This window comes from Schistocerca piceifrons, chromosome 6 (genome assembly GCF_021461385.2).
Source record: "Schistocerca piceifrons isolate TAMUIC-IGC-003096 chromosome 6, iqSchPice1.1, whole genome shotgun sequence".
Taxonomy (NCBI): domain Eukaryota; kingdom Metazoa; phylum Arthropoda; class Insecta; order Orthoptera; family Acrididae; genus Schistocerca; species Schistocerca piceifrons.
Window position 1 is genome coordinate 42,103,918 of NC_060143.1, and position 20,240 is coordinate 42,124,157.

The 20,240-nt window shown below is 38.5% G+C and overlaps 1 protein-coding gene across 2 annotated transcripts in view; it reads right to left on the reverse strand.

Annotated features, from left to right (window-relative positions):
- Positions 1 to 5,296: 5,296 nt before the first annotated feature.
- The window catches only part of LOC124802948 (protein LTV1 homolog), a 48,582-nt gene continuing 33,638 nt past the window's right edge, over positions 5,297 to 20,240 (reverse strand). For both annotated transcript variants that reach the window (XM_047264036.1, XM_047264037.1), the window contains exons 6-9: positions 17,513 to 17,726; positions 13,513 to 13,821; positions 13,147 to 13,386; positions 5,297 to 5,469 (exon numbers count right to left, since the gene is read on the reverse strand). In XM_047264036.1, coding sequence (XP_047119992.1) covers positions 5,356 to 5,469; positions 13,147 to 13,386; positions 13,513 to 13,821; positions 17,513 to 17,726 — 877 coding nt within the window. In that variant the 3' untranslated portion in view covers positions 5,297 to 5,355. The remainder of the gene's footprint in view (positions 5,470 to 13,146; positions 13,387 to 13,512; positions 13,822 to 17,512; positions 17,727 to 20,240) is intronic.

Consider the following 20,240-nt stretch of genomic DNA (forward strand, 5'->3'; position numbering starts at 1 on the left):
CATTGTCCTCAGAAAATAAGTGCTGCAGTAATAGTAGTAGTCCACATACCTTGTTTTAAAAAATATAACCTTTCAGAAAATATTTTAGTCTGAAGTGGCAAAGAAATTTTGAATAATGAATGGTTTAAATGGAAATTAAATTCTTAAGGAAATGATTACATTTTTATTACTAAGTACAAAACAGTTGTACTGTGGCAAGTATGTGGAGTAATTCTTTCCACCTTAATATGTGTATTACGTGATGCTGAGGGGCAATAGAAAGATACCAATGTCAGTTCAGTTTTTTGAATTATTTGCAAATATAAAAAATGACTAAAATTTATAGAAAGTGCTTAGCAGTGTCCTGTCAAGCAGTTTCGTTTGCAGAAAATTACAGTATTATAGATGTAACATTTTTCTTCTGCACAGTGGAGGACAATAATGGAAGTGATATAACTATTTAACTGTAACATTTTATAAGAGGAATAGAGTGTGTGTGTGTGTGTGGTGTGTGTGTGTGTGTGTGTGTGTGTGTGTGTGTGTGTGTGTGTGTGTGTGTGTGTGTGTGCGCGCGCGCGCGTCATTTTTTACATTGTAGGGAATAATCAGAAGAAAAATGTTTCCTCCTTAAATATATGGAATTAGGTAAGGGAAAAATATCAATGCAATGCCAGAATAAAAATCAATGCAATTATCTTTGTAAGGCAACCTGTATATTAAAATTGTCGCTTCAGCGGTCAGATTACCATTAAACCTTTAATGCTCAACAGTTTTAGTAACCAGATTAGATCAGTGATTCAATTTTGAAAATATTTTAAAATATACTCAGCTTTGTTGTAGTTCTCTAGTAGTCTGATTTTACTTCAAATGGAAAAATAGATGTGCTGAAGTGAGAATTTTGTACAATACAGAATTATTAATATATTTGTTTGTGCATTTAATTTTTCTATTATAATGTTGTCAAATGAATGTGTGATTGTAGAATCTCAGTGTTATGTGTGATATTTTTTCTCAGTTCTAGAGAAGGTGGAACTGAGGAAATTTTGTGTGATCTTTTTTAATGACTTTTTCATTAAATGTGACCTGTATCAGATCTTAATAAATGAATATATAAATGGACTGCTTGTGCAAACAATACCAATAAAATATATGGTGTTCATAAAGTGATATTTACTTTTCCTGACAAAGTATTTCAACCTTGAGTAAACACATGAGCATAAATTTACATATCTTCTTTACTTATCTTGTAGGACATCATATCAGTAATATTTATTAGCGATTGTAGTTAATAAGGAATAACCTTTTGTGTTAGGTGGAACACACATTAGGAGCGTAATACACAAATTTCAATAAAGCTGTGCACCATAACTCCCACATTGTCCTCACTAACAGATTATCTTTGGCATGTTAAAAGCTCTGCAGAAACAGCCTTCAGTTTTGGCCCATCACGGAAACCCACTTACAGCCAGCTATTCATGAGCCACAGACAATAATGAAGTGTTACCAGAATGATCAAACCATGCAACAGATAACTTGTTCATATACTCTGAGACTCAATAATAATGATAGGTGGCATCTCACCATACAGATGATTGCCGAGCTGCAGACAGGCAGCTAGAAAAGACAATTACTCTCACAACCAAATTTTCAGCTATACATTTTGTCAGAAAACAAAAGTACATGCACATTCACACATGACCGCCATCTCCGGCTGCTGCATCTACAGCCCTCGAGAATCAGATCCAAATAAACCACTCCTCATGCCTCCTGTCGGCAGCTGCTAGGATAGTGACAGCACTGACTGCAAGCCGTGGGGAGAGGTAAGGAGGAGAGGAGTAGTAGTAGTAGTAGTAGTAGTAGTAGTAGTAGTAATGAGGGAGTTGGGAAGCGGCACTTGTACTTATCTGCACCCAGCCAAATGACGATGCACGACACCTCAGTAAACAAACCATTTCATCTACTAAAACAAAACAGATTTTTCCTGTGTTCCCCCCCCCCCCCTTCAAATTTCCCTGACATTCTCTGATTTCCAAAACCTATGGCAACCCTGTTGACACACTGATTGAACACATGTCCTCTCCCTCCTCCCTCAGATATCTCCCCCCCCCCCCTCGCTCTGTCCATTCAACCTGTCTCCATCCATGCTCGTCCACACATGTAGCCCCTGCAATACAGTTCTAAAAACAGGCTGATACTATTCCCACAACATGCCTATCATGCAAGGCAGACAACACATCTAAGGCTTGAAAATAATTTATTTGCCCCTGATGTCCAGGCCGTCATGGAAAGCAGGTTCACAAAGCACGCTGATACTGCTCCAACACAACACGCTTGTCATGCAGGGCAGCCTATATGCCACCGCTGGGAAAAATGCATTTTTGCCTGTAATTTGTTCCAAGTGCTCGAAAGTTATAAAAAGCACACAGTGCTGATACTCGTGAGCACGCGCTTAATTTTATGTATTGGGCCACGTCACTGTAACTACTAAAATAGCTTAATTGCTGATGTTTTGACCAACCTCATCAATGAGGTTATGTTATCCAAAAGTTATACTCTTCTTTATGCACATTCATGTCACTGCATTTCAAGGACACACCACCAAACCATATGTGTTGAAAATGTTTCCATGTCTTTATTACAAAGCATTGCTTGGCTTATGGTGAGTTGACAACCCCACCATCAATTTCTCTGCAAATGAAACAATGATCACAGTATGGGGAAATACCAAATGAATGTTCCATTTCTTGTTATGACTTATAGAAGACCTAGAAAATACTACACAGGTGAGAGTGATTTTGTTATATCAGTCATAATTCTTTATCAATTTTGTCTCCCTTGCAATTTCTTTGTGATTTTGAAATTTCTGGTATCTAAAGATGTAATTTTGAGGTTTTTGAACAAACAATCATGAAACAACCCAGTACAATCGAGAATAGCAATAACTTCACAGAAACAATTAAACATAATGCATTTGAAAAAACTCCACACAAGCAATGAAAACACAGATGGTAGAACAATAAATGTGAAGTGCCTAGACAAAAAGAAAGCCTGGGACAATTACTATACCAGAAAAACAAGCAGTAATTCGAAAATTATCAGTTTGAAAAGAAGCAAGCAGATAAAATTATTAGGGCACAAAAGAGTTGCTTTGAAAAGGAGACTATTGCACAATATTCAAGAATTGTATGTATGGGTACAATCCGCAGTTACTATGCTCTATGAAAGAAAATGGAAAACTCACACTGCAGAGAACTATAAGCAACAAGCAGCAATTTTAAAAAATCAACTAACCAACTGGAATGCCACGATGTTACAACTGAAAATGCAGAATCACCAAGTACCAATATGATTAAAATTATATCAAATGAGTAAAACATAACCAAACCCTCCTCCCCCAGCCAACATAGCCCCTCAGAAGAAATTCTAAGAGCTAGTGAAAATCTAGGAGTCATAATCACAAAAGAAAAACTAGATAATGTCAGGGACATCGAAACAACTCTAGAAAATGGAGGCCTTGCATTAATTCAGCAACTCCATAAAGAAGGGAACAAAACACATACCAGTAATTACACAGAAATTTCATTACTACTCTTAGAATACAAAATCATATTGACATCCCTTCTAGACACATTAAATCCTCAATTCAATAAACAAACTAGAGAGTATCAAGCTGGCTTTAGGTAACAGAACCTGCCCAGAGCAAATTCTAAGCCTTAGATTGGAAAGGAATTCTGCCTTATGAAAGACATTTTGTGGTTTTGTTTTCACCCAGATATGTTTCAGCACTTTTGTGCTATCTTCAATAGGTTTATTTAGTTATTTTCTTTCTCACATGAAGCTGTTTGTTGTTTATTCTGGTAGCTCTAGATCTATTACACAATTTACAGGTTGTCATAGTTTTTTGATGTTGTGTTTTTTTCCTTTGTTTGTGTCAAGGTAACGGTGATCATTGCTATCGCTACACATTCTTTTCTAAAATTTGTTCACCAGGCACAGATTGTACTGTCATTACATGAACAACACATAATGGCACGGGAAAAACTGTGCTTGGCAAACAAATCTTAGAAAAAACATGGGTAACGACAACAGAGAGAGAAATAAGCACATTACCTTGAGAAAAACAAAGGAAAAAATTCTACATGAACAGCAACATTCACAGGTGATTATATCCAAACGTAAAAAAAAAAACCCTTGGGCATTTAAAAACACCAAACAAAAAGATACTGTTAACTTTTGTTAGTTTTAAAAAGGCTTGTGATTGGATAGGCAGACTCCCTCCTTAAACCTTGAAGGAAACTGCAGTAGACAGGAAAACTCTGGAAATAACTAAAAAAATTCTTCCAAGAAGGAAGTAAGTTTAGGATTTAACATCCCACTGACACTGAGGTGACTAGAGATGGCAAACACTTACAAACACAGTATCGAAATTTAAATTTCTTGGAACAACTTGTAGCCCCTTCCAATTGTATCAAGAGAAAGACAAGATACACCTCTCACGACGCATGCGAATAGCAAGATGTCGTAATGTTCTTGATCATAAACAAAGAGGAAAAGTTTTGTTTTTCTATTTGTAGAATCAGCTACATACCATCCAATGAACTTGCAGATGACATGATGTTTTCTGAGAAAAAATGGCAGCAGAAAAAAGCACGGAAAATATGTCACAAACAGCGACAATAATTCCAATAAACGTGCAATAACATACAATAAATAAGATTGAAAAAACCCACCAATAATGGTGATTTTGTTGCCGAAACTAGTTTGGGTAAACAAACAACAAGGTGTTTTGCATCAAGGCAAACTCAGTTTCTGATATGGTTGTTTTCTATGCAAACACCGACCACATGGAAGAGTTCCAAGATAAAGTTACTGAATATTCCATAACTGAAATCAAAATTAGTTTCCACAAATAATGACACTCCAATGAAGTCTGCATTACTACTATAAATGCTCCACAAAATTTAGGATGTTTCCTCTTGACTGCCCGTAAACTAAGTTGTCCCTCCCAGACCCTTTTTTTTTAGCACAGCATTAAGACCTGATCAATATTACATTTATTAATCTACATGTTCTGTAACTTAACACTTTCTTTTTAGCATTTTCCCACTCTCTCTTCATTTTATCTACAAAAGTATGACATTAACTTGTATTTTTACATTCAGTGATATAAAAGTGATGTTCTGGCAAGCAGAACACATCATTGATTTGAAAAGGTTTGTTGGAATCCTGTCTTCTGGTGTAGCCCTGGGTATCTACTTCTCTTCTCCATTGAGAACAAACAGAGGCCGTACAGAGAACAAATACATTCTGTAAATACTTAAACATACTAAAAAAATATTTATTGTACAAAGTGCATGGTTCCTCATGTACAAGTAATTACAAAATTTTCACACCCTGCTGATTCAGCTTATTATTCAATAGCACTTTCTCTTGCCTTTTCTTTTCTTCTTTGAAGGCAATGGCATTTGCCTTCTTCTCCAGCCGCCTCTCCTAGAATTTAAGATGATGAAATTAAACAATGGAAAGTCTAGGTTGGAATATCAACAATTATGAGTAATCAAACTCGGTGAGCACTGGGAAGATTGAAGAAATCCTACACTGTTATCCTAGGAGAGTTTAAATATTCAAGTACCTCAAAATTTACTTTTTTCCTGCGATAACAGTAAACTGGGTAATACTCAAAATGACTACAAAGCTAAGATAGCCTGCAACAATAAATTTTAGAAACACTAAGGAAACACCACGAAAAAACCCAACCCCAACTTAAATTTAAAGAAACGTGAGAGATAAGTAAAGTATATGAGTGTGAAACAAAAGTTCACTGGACAAATATTAACCACCCTTTTATAACACTGGCCTCCTAAGCCATGTCCACAATTAGTTTGCAACATGTTTCCAGCTACTATTGTTTGCCACATGTTTCGTAACATGGAAACAGCTATCCATAGCAGTGTTGGTGCATATCAAAGGAAACAATGTTTCAAGCCAGCTACAACATATCACTGCTGCATGGCACTATTGTATGTTTATATGTTGTATTGTGATTTTGTCTGGCAGTAGCGAGTTCATTCCAAAAATAGTGGAGTAGAATGTGAGATACAAGCAGTAACAAATATCTCCGTGCAAAACTGCTGATACATTTGACAATTGCATTGAGAAGAAAATTAGATCATGTGCATTCCAATACTGATGGGAGAAGAGAATTGTTGTGAACAGTAAAGCAGTGAGAAGTTGTGATACACTGTCTACAAACCAGCATGGTTTGGCTGTCCAATCCTGCAATTTCTGTGGGATATTCATGTGCCAAAGAAAACTAAGAATACCGTGAACAAAAAAGTTCAAAAAACTATGCTTGCTTGCATTGCATTTTATATTGTACAGTAAACAGTCATCCACAGTTGTTTTGCCAGAGTACACTTCCTTGAGAGCTTCAAAATAATGTGCTAACTTTTCATGAATTTATTTGTTTGATTAGAAGCTTTCAGAGGTATATTTGTGGTGCAGTAAAAACTGATGAAGTGTCATCTCATCTCCATGAGCATGTGATCACATCATCCATCTGTAAATCATATGAACTGAAGCTTCCTTGTGGGATATAGTGGTTTCTTGCTTCAGCATTTTGCCTTAAGAAATTATGAAGACAAACAGTTGTAAGGATGACTGTTTGTATCATCTCAGGTTTCCAACAACAAAGGATTTCAGGAGACTTGAAAAACTAAAGCTGTAATACTGAAAGGTTGTGTATAAGAATTCTAGCCCTAAACAACCATCTACAAGCATTCTAGCCCTAAACAACCATCTACAAGCATTCTAGCCCTAAACAACCAGTAAGTAATTAATTATTTTTTGAACATGCCTTCCTGTATATAATTTCATAATGTTTTCCTGTAATAGAAACACATCATCTGCCACAAAAACATATGGTAGGCCTTTGTTCCTCCAGGTAAGCATTCAGCTTCTGGCAACTTGAGTTTCTTTTTGGGATGTAGTTCACTTATGGTGACATTCTTGAATATACCGCCATTGAGATTCTTCCTCGACAGTCAATAACTTTGTACAAAAAGTTGTGATAGACATTGAGAACACAATGCTAAATGCCTTTGTAATTGTATAATTTGTTTTTCTAGCAATAGGGCACTGTATGACATACACTTCCCATCAACTGCTCCCATACAATATGCGTAGTGAAGCATCTGTGAGAACGCATATGCCAATCATTTTTAGTCGCCGGCATCTGAAATAAATAAATGTGATTTTAGGTTTTCGAGGATTTGCTAGTGGGAGAAAGTGATGACAAAGAGGAAGTTGATGACCCTTCTACATCGCCTCCTCCAAAGCAGAAATTAAGGTGAATCGATGGGAAGCAAGGTACCAGTTGGTACAGAATTATTTCCCAACTATTTGCAAAAGTGCTGAAACGATAGGAAGAAAAGGATATATAGACAAATGTGGTGTCTCTGGCCAGTATGTAGCAGTCATGTTTCGCATACTGCCACAAATAGAAGAGCAAAGACCAAACAAAAGCTGAATGAGGTGCTATCACAATTCGAGTTGGATTGTTTTGAGAGTACGAAGCCGTCAGTGTATGTGGATGTATCAGGGCCTCAACAACTAGTGTTGAGTCCTTCATCACATTAATATGAAAGTCAGAAACTCGTCACACAGTAGAGGAAGTCGTGTTTGATAATTTATGTCAAGTTATATAGAACGGGTAGCTTGCATGCCTCAGTGATACAGATAGCCATGCCGCAAGTGCAACCACAATGCAGGGGTATCTGTTGAGATGTCAGACAAACATGTGGTTCCTGAATGGGGCAACAGCCTTTTCAGTAGTTGCAAGGGCAACAGTCTGGATGATTGGGTGATCTAGCCTTTTAACATCAAACAATACAACATTGCTGTGCTAGTACTGTGAACGGCTGAAAGCAAGGGGAAACTACAGCCATAGTTTTTCCCGAGGGCATACAGCTCTACTGTGTGGTTAAATATTCTAGAGGTAAAATAGTCCCCCATTTGGATCTCTGGGCAGGGACTACTCAGGTGGATGCCATTATCAGGAAAAACAAAATTGCATTCTACATATCAGAGCGTGGAAATTTAGATTGCTTAATCGGTTAGGTAGGTTAGAAAATATAAAAAGGGAAATGGATTGGATGAAGTTAGGTGTAGTGAGAATTAGTGAAGTTTGGTGGCAGGAGGAACAGGACTTCTGGTCAGGTGAATACAGGAAAGTCAGATAGGGGTACTGCAAAAGTGGGTTTAATAATGCATAACAAAATAGGAATGCAGGTAAGCTACTATGAACAGCAAAGTGAATGCATTATTGTAGCCAAGATAGACACGAAGCCCACACCCACCACAATAATAAATGATCATATGCCAACTAACTCCGCAGATGGTGGATGAAGAGCTTGATGAAGTGTACAGTGAAAGAACAGAAATTATTCAGATAGTTAAGGGAAACAAAAATTTAATTGCAATGGAGACTAGAATTCAATCATAGGAAAAGGAAGAGAAGGAAAAATAGTAGTTGAATATGGACTGTGGGAAACAAATGAAAAGGGAGAGTTTCACACATAGCAAAATTTAATCATCGCAAATACTTAGTTTTACGAATCATAAAAGAAAGTTGTTTACGTGGTAGAGATCTGGACACACCAGAAGGTTTCAGACTGATTACATAATGGTAAGACAGACATTTAGGAACCAGGTTTTAAATTGCACATTTCCCAGGGCAGATGTGGACTGTGACAAGAGATTATTGGTTATGAACTGTAGATTAAAACTGAAGAAACTGGGAAAAGGTATGAAATTAGCGAGATGGGACCTGGATAAATTGAAAGAACCAGAGGTTGCTAAGAGTGCCAGACAGAGCATTAGGTAATGGTTATCTATAACAGGGGAAAGGAATACAGTAGAAAATGAATGGGTAGTTTAAAGAGATGGAATAGTGAAGGCAGCAGAGGATCAAATAGGTAAAAAGACAAGGCCTCGTAGAAATCCATGGATAACGCAACAGATATTTAATTTCAATGATGAAAAGAGAAAATATAAAGATGCAGAAAATGTAGCAGGCCAAGGGAATACAAATGTTTAGGAAACGAGACTGACAGGAAGCACAAAATAGCTAAGAAGGATTGAATGGAGGACAAATGTGAGGATTTAGAAGCATATTTCATTAGGGAAAAGATAGATATCACCTACAGGAAAATTAAAGAGGCTTTTGGAGAAAAGAGAAGCAGCTGTATGAATATCAAGAGCTCAGGTGGGAAAACAGTCTTAAGGAAAGAAGGGGGTGGAAAGAGTATATACAGGGTCTATACAACGGAGATATACTTGAGAGCAATATTACAGAAGTAGAAGAGAATGTAGTGAAAATTACTGAACTATCAGCTTAACATGCCGTGGTTGCAAAATACTTACACGAATTCTTTACAGAAGTATGGAAAAACTGGTAGAAGCTGACTTCAGGGAAGATCAGTTTGGATTCCGGAGAAATGTAGGAACATGCAAGGCAATACTGACCCTACGACTTATCTTAGAAGATAAGTCAAGGAAAGGCAAAGCTACATTTATAGCATTTGTCGACTTACCGAAAGTTTTTGACAATGTTGACTGGAATACTCTCTTTGAAATTATGAGGGTAGCAGGGGTAAAATACGGGGAGCGAAAGCTTACGTCCAATTTGTACAGAAACCAGACAGCAGTTATAAGTACAAGCAATACAAGTCAAGGGGCATGAGAGGAAAGCAGTGATTGGGAAGGGAGTGAGACAGGGTTGTAGCCTGTCCCCAATGTTATTCAATATGTAAATTGAATGAGCAGTAAAGGAAATCAATGAGGAATTAGAAGTAGGAACTGAAGCTCAGGGAGAGGAAATGCAACAAAAGCAAAACAAGGATAATGGAAAGTAGTCAAATTAAATCAAGAGATGCTCAGGGAATTAGAATAGGAAATGAGACACTTAAAATAGTAGATGAGTTTTGTTATTTGGGCAGCAAAATAACTGAGAACGGACGAAGCAGAGGGATATAAAATGTAGACTGGCAATTGCAAGAAAAGCATTTTTGAAGAAGAGAAATTTATTAACATTGAATACAGATTTACACATTAGGATGTCTTTTCTGAAAGTACTTGTTTGGAGTGTAGCATTTATGGAAATGAAACATGTATGATGAACAGTTTAGACCAAAAGAGAATAGAAGCTTTCAAAATGTGATGCTAGAGAAGAATGGTGAAGATTAGATGGGTAGATACATAACAAATGAGAAGGTACAGAATAGAACTGGGGAGATGAAAAATATGTGGCACAGCTTGACCAAAGCAAGGGATCAGTTGATAGGGCATGTTCTGAGACATCAGGGATTACCAATTTAATACTGGAAGCAAGTGTGGGTGGTAAAAATTGTAGAGGGAGACAACAACAATAGCATACAGAATGAATAAAAATTTGATAATATACATATTTAATGAAGTTTTCATTTAGTTATGTTTACATAATCCCTCAGGTCTTCCATCAGTAACTTCAGGAACTATTTGAGGTATAGCTTGCTTCGAAATCGGAATACGAGTAAATAAGAAAAGCTCTGAAATGAGTCTCCTGGTGAAAACTAAAAGAGTAACAACAGGTCTTTGGTTGACTGTAATTGCTTTTTTCCCCCAAAACAAATGGTGTTGCTCTATTTCCCAGAATTCCAAAATGGTGGATGACATCAAAGTGAAGTTATGGAGAGCACAGCTGTCTTCAATGTTCAGTCCCTGCTGCAAGTTATTCCTACCAGTTCTTCTACAGAATGGTTTCATCCACCAATGATGATGATATCTTTCCATGTCAAAGGATCCTAACCGACACCGTCCAGACATGAGTGTCACGTCTTGCCAACAACAATCAGCTTCAAAGCTGACAGAAACTGCTACTGTCTGTGAATACAGATCAATTTCAACAAACCTCTGAGTGAACATTGTGAAGGAAACTAGCTTCAATCAACATTTGGAGTCAGACATCTTCCTAAAAGCCACTGCTCATAGCAGCAGATAAAGCTGTATGTGTTCAGTGGACCAAACAAGGCAGAAACTGGAAAGCAGATAGTTGCAGGCATGTAGTGTCATTCACCTAACAGTGGTTTTGCCAGCTGTCAAACAAGATAGGATGTTGAGCACACAGACAGCTCAATGAGGCATTTAACCCGCAGTGTGTAGAGTGTGCACTTCTTTCAAGATGTTTTAGGGATGTTTTCTGTATCATGACTAGAGCACCTAATTCAGATTATCATGATCATAAACCTGGATACAATCTTGCTGTCTTTCTCAATGGGCTAAATTAGTATAAAGCTCTAGTGATTCCAGTCAAATGAGTTTCCAGCCAAATGAGTTTGTCAAAATGGTGCAATTTTTAGATGAGTTTCACTGCCGTGATCTTCTCTTTATGTTCTCGTGGATGGTGTTGGTATGTCCAAGAAGATATTTGCCTTCCATTCCTAGACATTTCGGTATGGAAGAAGCAAGATAGCACATGAGGTCAGTTTGTGTAAGCTACGTACAATGATATGTATTTCCATGCACTAGTTGCCACTGCCCGTCCAACACACTTTTCTGAGGACTCATCTTCACAGGAGTTGGGCCATAAGTGTCTAGGAAAGTCAATGCATACAAAGTGCATCTCAGAGTAACATAGGAAGAGGACAAGTGAATGATATTTCTGCCATATGTGGAACCACCAACAGCTAAGATCACAAGGATCTTTAAGAAATATAATGTTAAAACAACCTTCTGAGCACTGCATAGGATTAAAGATCTAGCTGACCTAGCCAAGTATCCAGTGGGATCGTGCACACCTTGCATTTATTACATTCACTGTGAATATGAGCTGAGGTGGCTGGGCAGACACAGTGCTATTTTCAGCAGCAGAACTTGGAGCATTGCAGGTACAGCCCTCTGGGGCACAAAGGTAAATCAGCAGTCACTGGGCATAGCTTGGATGAAGGTCATGTGTTTAATTTTCAACAGATGAGAGTACTGTGTAGGTCCAGTGGGTTTTGGAACAGTATAACAAAGGCAGCCATTGAAATTTGGTTGAATGATGACCTCATAAAAAGAGATGCAGCAGCTGATGTTTTTACCACATGTTGACCTGTTTTGTGTCACAATGTGTTACAAGCACTTGCTGGCAAAAGACATCCACATGGCACATGGGGTGAAGTCTGACCAACCATGTCAGGACTCAAGTAAGGACCCTCCCTCTCCCACACCCCAACCCACCCTAGGACAAGGGATGGGAGTGGAAGTTATGTCAGGTCAGTCAACTGTGATGTCTACACAGTAATAATCAAGATGCCCTCTCAACACTTTGAAAAAAAAAGATGAAAGGAGTGACATTCATCAAAATGTTGCGTCTTTGAGACAAACTCATTCCGCTAGAAGCTTGAGAACTTTGTATTAGTATGAACTTCTATGTTTATTTCAACATTCTTGGTGACAGTGTTTTCCCTCTTCTTTATCTTCACAATGTCAGCCCTTCTGTCTTCCAAGATGACAACAGCCTCCTTTGTAGAGCTGCACACATACATGCGCAGTCTAACAAATGCTCAGGTACACTATTGCACCTTGACTGCCTCGCTAAATCACTAAAATTTTAATCCTGTAGAAAATCTCTGCACTATTTGGAACAATGGGTAAAATACAGCAATCAATGTCCCCACGGTGTGGTAGCCTTATGAGAGCTTATCATCAATGAGTGGCTTCAGCTGAATATGGCATATTTAAAGAAACTCACAGACTCTCTTCCTTGCCAAACTGAAGCTATTATCAATGCCAGAGGCTGTGTGATGACCCCTGGGGCCCAACAAATTGTTTTGTTTACGCTGCTTGTCAGGCAAATGGCAAGCATAAATTTATAGGACATTTAAGTCATCTTGTCTTGTGTGTTTGCCTTCAACAACTGTCTATGTAAGTATTCATTTATGTATCAAACAGCCCTTTTCCTGGAATTTTATGGTTCCTTTTCTGAAATGAAGGAACCTATGATGCCAAAAGGCAACATTTGTGTACTGGTGTTACATAAAAATTGCAAGTATCTTCTATTTTTGTTGTTGTTATAATTTTATTCCAGGCATCCTTTCCTTTCCTTTAAAGATATCTGCAATTACTGGCAGCAGAGCGCATACAAACCCGTCTGTATTCTTTCAGCATTCTTTTCCTTTCCTTCCTTTGTTCAGGAGTCTCATCTTTGGATCGAATAGACAGAGTTGACAACACTGAAATCACAGATTCTGAATCATCACAGTCAGCATTCTTCTTTTGGGCAGCATCAAATCTTGCCAATGACTGAGGTGTGAGCTTGTTTGTGTTATTACCCAAAACATCTAGTGGGATACCAGTCCTTTTGCTAACACGAATATGTTTTGATGGCTATAGGAGGCAGAAAAAAAAACAGTGATTAAATTTACTGAATCTATGTGTACTGGAAAACAAAGGTATAAAATTCGATATATGTCACAAGTTAAACAATATACAAAACTTATTGTTCTAACTTACTTTTACATCAGGTATCAGTTTGGGGTGATTGTAGATATTGGAGTAAGTTGACAGAATTGATTCACAATCCCATTTTTCTTGGTCTTCGTCCTTTACTTCAATTTTCACCATGTCATCGCCATCTTCAGAGTCAGATGACATCTTTTCAAATATTTTTAGTGTTTTATCTACATAATTTAATTGAGAATTCTTTCCTTTTTCAAATTCCTTAGCACATTCCAACAGAATATCTGAATCTGGAGGTATGTAGCCCTCAATTTCCTCACAGTCAAGAGCACCAATTTCACTATCATCATAATCTGCAAACATCTGAAAATCGAAAAAAAGAACATTAATTGTAATATCAGGTTTCAATGAATATGAATAACAATTTGAGAATCATGGTCAATGAGCTCAAATAAAAGAAGTACCGTCAGGACAATCTTCCTCCTCCATTATCATCAGAATTATTTCTTGCTTTCCTCTTTCGTGGGATAACGTACAGGGCAGTCAGAAACAGTCTGAAAAGCTTGTAAGGGTGCTTCAGGTTAGGTTGTGCTGAGTAATAACTGTTAATAAAAAATTTCCATATGTTGCACCATTTCTGAGTTAATTAGCGTTGAAGTTAGGTAATCAGGCTGTTGCACACAAAAATTCAAGCACCCTGCCAGATATAGCATTGTCAAACATGTTCTTCATTTGGTTTCCTAAAAGCGAACAAGACAGCAGTACAAAATTTGGACATGGGACAGCAATAAGGAATGAACCTGAGCCAGAAGTTAGTTGGTTAGTTGGTGTGTTTGGGGGAAGCGACCAAACAGTGACATAGCAGTCCCATCAGACTAGGGAATGTTGGGGAAGGAAGATGGCTGTGCCCTTTCAAAGGAACCATCCCGGCATTTGTCTGAAGTGATTTAGAGAAACCACGGAAAGTCTAAATCAGGATGGCCGGACGTGGGTTTGAATCGTCGTTCTCTTGAATGCGAGTCCAGTGTACGAACCACTGCACGACTTCGCTCAGTGAGCCAAAGGCTGAGCAGTCCTGTGCACTATTATCCAAGCTATGACAACAACTGACACTAATTTTATCTGGCAGGCTAATTGAATTTGTGTCCACTATGACCTTATTGGCTAGCTTCATGGATAACTAACTCAGAAACAGCATAATGTTTTGAATTTTTTGCTTAACAATTAATTCTCAACACAACCTACCATGCAACATCCTTACAAGTTTTCAGACCAAGCCGTATATATGAAACAAGCTGCTCTAATGTGAGAGGTCGTGTTATTTTGTGAAACAAAAAGGTGCTAAGTCACATTAACTGTGGAAAAAAAGACTGTAAGAAAGTGAGCCAACAAGGCCTTTATTGCAAATAGGCACTACACACACAACTCACGCAAACACAACTCACATACACATATGACCTCAGTCAAATGCCTGCTGAGGTCAAACTGGCAGTATGTTGCCTAATTCTGACAAAGCTCACTTCTGACAATCTTTTTGTTGTGCTTATCTGCGACTCAGTATCTCTGCTATATGGTGAATAGCAACTATCCTTTTCATAATATTGTTACACCTTCATTGCAAATAGGCAATACTCACACAAACACAACTCACAAACATATGACCTCAGGTCAAATGCCTGCTGAGGTCAAACTGGCAGTATGTTGCCTAATTCTGACAAAGTTCACTTCTGACAATCTTTTAGTTGTGCCTATCTGCAACTCAGCATTTCCACTATATGGTGAATAGCAACTATCCTTTTCATAACATTGTTACAGGCCATCCTGGATTTTACATTGTTTGAAACAAAAACAAGGCATGTTCATTCCCAAAATAACATTTCAGAAAACGACAGATGTAAATGGAGTCTTAAGACAAAGGAAAGTGCATAAAACCAAAAGCAAAAACCTAAAATCTATTTATCTTTCCAACTGACAAAAGCACAAGTGTGCAAGGAGGAGGAGAAGAGGAACATATGGAGTGGGACTGAGCATTTGTATTTCTCTCTCTCTCTCTCTCTCTCTCTCTCTCATAGAATCAAAGGAGAACTTTAAATGTTTGAAAGGTGAGAACTTAAAGTAGCTGACTTAATGAAGGAAAGTGTATAACAGTTGGTAAAGAATAAGACGCAACAGAAATACCAACAAATGGTCAGAGTAGGAGACAAATGGGAAGAGGTTATAGTAATATAGACTGTGTTGGTGTACAATGGTATTAGGTATAAGGACAGTTAAAGGCTGGAAGGCACAGCATATAAGGAAGTGAACAAAAAAATTTCATGAAAGAGGAACAATGTGTAATAGTGACTGGCAAATGATATCCAACTGAATGCGTGGCAACTGTGGGGTGTTATAGGCATTTCAACATAATACAAACAACTAGTGCAAAAATCGGTTCTCATTTGAGTACAAGAAAGAGTATTTCGCAACACTGCACGACATATACCAAATGTGAAATCTTTGTACCCAATCTTTATCAATAGGTTCATGCTGTTCATGGAATAATGATTGCTATAAAGTAATTTTTTTTACACAAGGTACTAAACAAACCAGGTTCCTTTCTTGTACTTGGACCACAGTAACAAAATAACTGACAGCTATTTGTTTACAGGAAAGCTACGATAGCAACAACCAAACAGAGAATGAGCTTGCTCATGCCTGCTGTTCTGTGCCTGTTGTCATATTGCTCTGTTACCGGTGCCCATTGTCACAGTCACTTGCACACACAGTTTGTGGCCGGTAATGTAACAATTATGATTGTTTTTCATTGTTTTGCTGTGTAGTGTGCTGATTTTTCATGATGTGATATCCAAAAATAGTTGTGAAAGTGTACACGAAAGCAATAAGGCTATTATCACCCCGCTATGCAATCCCAATGAGTGTTAAGGGGCAGCACGTTGATGAATCCAGAACTAAAATGCCCAGCCGTTGCGGTCACAGTCGTACTGTGCATGCAGACAAACATGAGTCGACAGTACCACCCCTCTTGTGCTCAACTCTTAATCATTTTGTTGTTTTGATTGAGGTATGGTGGTTCCTCTTTACAAAAAGATTTGGCTGAGGTTATGACTGTGATACCTTGGCTGACATCAACAAGGCCTGCACTAAACCATGCTGACTATATCAATATGTAAGAGGCAGTCACAAGGTTTCTGTTTGAAAGCCGTACAGTCCAGAATTGGTGTGACAACCATGCAAAATCGCCCTGAGCATTGAAGCAATCATCCCACCAATGCAACAGCTTGGGGATACCCGTTGTATTCCTTTGCCCACGCAGCCTACATAACACACTGGTCCATCCCTATACCAATTCCATTCCCAACCATTGCCATGGGTTTCACATCCTTTGCAAGATTCACCCACCCAGCAAACTTATCCTACCCTATAAGAAGCCACCTATGAAAGCAGCAACCTCATATATCAGCTCCGCTGCAATTTCTGCACAGTATTTTATGTGGGCTTACCCACCAACCACGTGTCCACCAGAACGAATGGCCACTGTTATACTGTCATCATGAAAAGAGTTGACCACGTAGTGGCACAACCCACTGTCTACCCCACTGTCCCCACACCCTCTACACAACAGTTCCTCCTTTTCTCTGTCTGTCAACCCCCCCCCCCCCCCCTCTCTTTCCACCCCATCCCCCAAATCCACAACATCACAACATTGCGCTCTCCGTGTAGAATGTAAGCAGTGAATGACAGGAAATACATTCTTGGCATCCAGAGACAGTGGACATGTGAGTTTGAGCTGTACTCGTGTGCGTTTTCTATATCTGAAGAAGAACTCTGTCTGAAAACTGAAATATTTCTGGCAATCTTTTTCACTGTGTCTGCCTGTAACTCAATGTCTCCTCTGTGTAGAGTAGCAATCCATCCTTTCCATAGTACTGTTACTCCATCCTGTGCTTTCAATTGTTTGATTCTAGAAAACTGAGTTCTACATTATATCTGCAGACTCAGAACAGATAAAAATATTTTAATCCAACATAGGTATTTCTTTAAACACTGTACTTACTTTCTCAAATCTCCCGTCCAACAATGTCAACTGCTCATTACGTCGAATAACAGAACTTGACATCGAGTAGTTCGTAAATCGTGACTTTGTTTCCTCTTCAGCAAATGTAAATTCAGACCCAGGAAGACTACAAATCTCATCGTTTTCATCTTCTTCCTCTTCAGTTTCTTCCAAACTGTCTCCAGTGGATGCAGTATCATCTGAGTCATATTCCCTTTGATGATAACACAAGAATAGATTTATATTATTATGAATGCCACAATGATATGGACTATCTAAAAGACACTTTCTAAGAAAATTTTAATGGTACCATGTGTGTTAAACAGAAATTTGAATATATATATAAATATATATTTAAAAACAAAGATGATATGACTTACCATACGAAAGTGCTGGCAGGTCGATAGAAACACAAACAAACACATACACACACACAAAATTCAAGCTTTCGCAACAAACTGTTGCCTCATCAGGAAAGAGGAAAGGAGAGGGAAAGATGAAAGGATGTGGGTTTTAAGGGAGAGGCTAAGGAGTCATTCCAATCCCGGGGGCGGAAAGACTTACCTTAGGGGGAAAAAGGGACAGGTATACACTCGCGCACACACACACATATCCATCCGCACATACACAGACACAAGCAGACATTTGTAAAGACAAAGAGTTGAAACATCACAAATGTCTGCTTGTGTGTGTATGTGCGGATGGATATGTGCGTGTGTATACCTGTCCTTTTTTCCCCCTAAGGTAAGTCTTTCCGCTCCCGGGACTGGGACGACTCCTTAACCTCTCCCTTAAAACCCACATCCTTTCGTCTTTCCCTCTCCTTCCCTCTTTCCTGATGAAGCAACCGTTGGTTGCATAAGCTACAATTTTGTGTGTGTGTTTGTGTGTCTATCGACCTGCCAGCGCTTTTGTTTGGTAAGTCTCATCATCTCTGTTTTTAGATATATTTTTCCATATATATATATATATAGACACACACACACACACACACACACACACACACACACACACACACAGTGTGTGTATACAAACATCCACTTTAAGCCATGACCACAATTTACAATACTTCACTAATCTTTATAACATGAATATGCATGAACTTGTTCTCTCTCTCTCTCTCTCTCTCTCTCTCTCTCTCTCTCTTAGTTAGCGTTCCTTAGAATTAACACCAAACTAAAAAGAATAGTATTTACATTACTGCTATTTTCAAGAGATTGCCTTTAAAAAGGAAGTTCATAACTCCATCAGAAAAACATTTCTTCAACAAGTGTATAAACATAAAGATACCAGAAATAAATACACCACAAAGCAGGTATTTATTACCAGAATCAGATTTTCACTCTGCAACAGAGTTTGCAACGATATGAAACTTCCTGGCAGATTAAAACTGTGTGCTGGACTGAGACTGGAACTTGGGACCTTTGCCTTTTGCAGGCAAGTGCTCTACCAACTGAGCTACCCAAGCACGACTCACGCCCCGTCCTCACAGCTTTAGGTAGGAAACGAGGTACTGGCGGAAGTAAAGCTGTGAGGATGGGGCGTGAGTCATGCTTGGGTAGCTCAGTTGGTAGAGCACTTGCCCGCAAAAGGCCAAAGTCCCGAGTTTGAGTCTCGGTCCGGCACACAGTTTCAATCTGCCAGGAAGTACCATGTATTTCTTTGTTATAAAAAACTAACATAGCTCTCAGGGTGGAGAATGCCATGATTAAAAAATAATCCTTTATTTTACTATTTACCTGAGAATAATCACTGATTAACTGTTACAATTAGGGCTTTTGGCTATAATCTACATACATCCTCATCCCTCATTGTTGTCACACAAGAATTATCTTAACTCAGAGCTGCATACATCGTACAACAGCTCATGCACCTCTGTGTTACAGGTGTTCGTGTGTGATAACGATAATCTGAGTATGGTTGTAGAACACAGCTGAAATTGGTAATTGTAAAAGTATACAAATGATTAAGATACGTTAAATAAAATAAATATCTGTCCCTCTCTGTACTATCATTTGCTAAAAATCCTGCTTCTAAGTCTGATCCATTTATGGAATACAGTTCATTATCCAGCAACTGTCAGATCAATTTACAAGAATCATCATTTGAAAACAATCTATCCAATCTGTATACATAATGTACAAAGTATCTAGAGCAAAAAAGTAGCCAAGTGACAATGCCACATGAATATAATAAACTGCACCTACCCCGTACAGCCTCAATTTACACTACTGGCCATTAAAATTGCTACACCAAGAAGAAATGCAGATGAATTCTTGGACAAATATATTACACTAGAAATGACATTTCATTACATTTTCACGCAGTTTGGGTGCATAGATCCTGAGAAATCAGTACCCAGAACAACCACCTCTGGCCGTAATAACGGCCTGGATACGCCTGGGCATTGAGCCAAACAGAGCTTGGATGGTGTGTACAGGTACAGCTGCCCATGGAGCTTCAACACAATACCACAATTCATTAAGAGTAGTGACTGGCGTATTGTGACGAGTCAGTTGCTCGGCCGCCATTGACCAGACGTTTTCAATTGGTGAGAGATCTGGAGAATGTGCTGGCCAGGGCAGCAGTCGAACATTTTCTGTAACCAGAAAGGCCTCTACAGGACCTGCAACATCCGGTCATGCATTATCCTGCTGAAATGTACGGTTTCACAGGGATCTAATGAAGGGTAGAGCCACGGGTCATAACACATCTGAAATGTAACGTC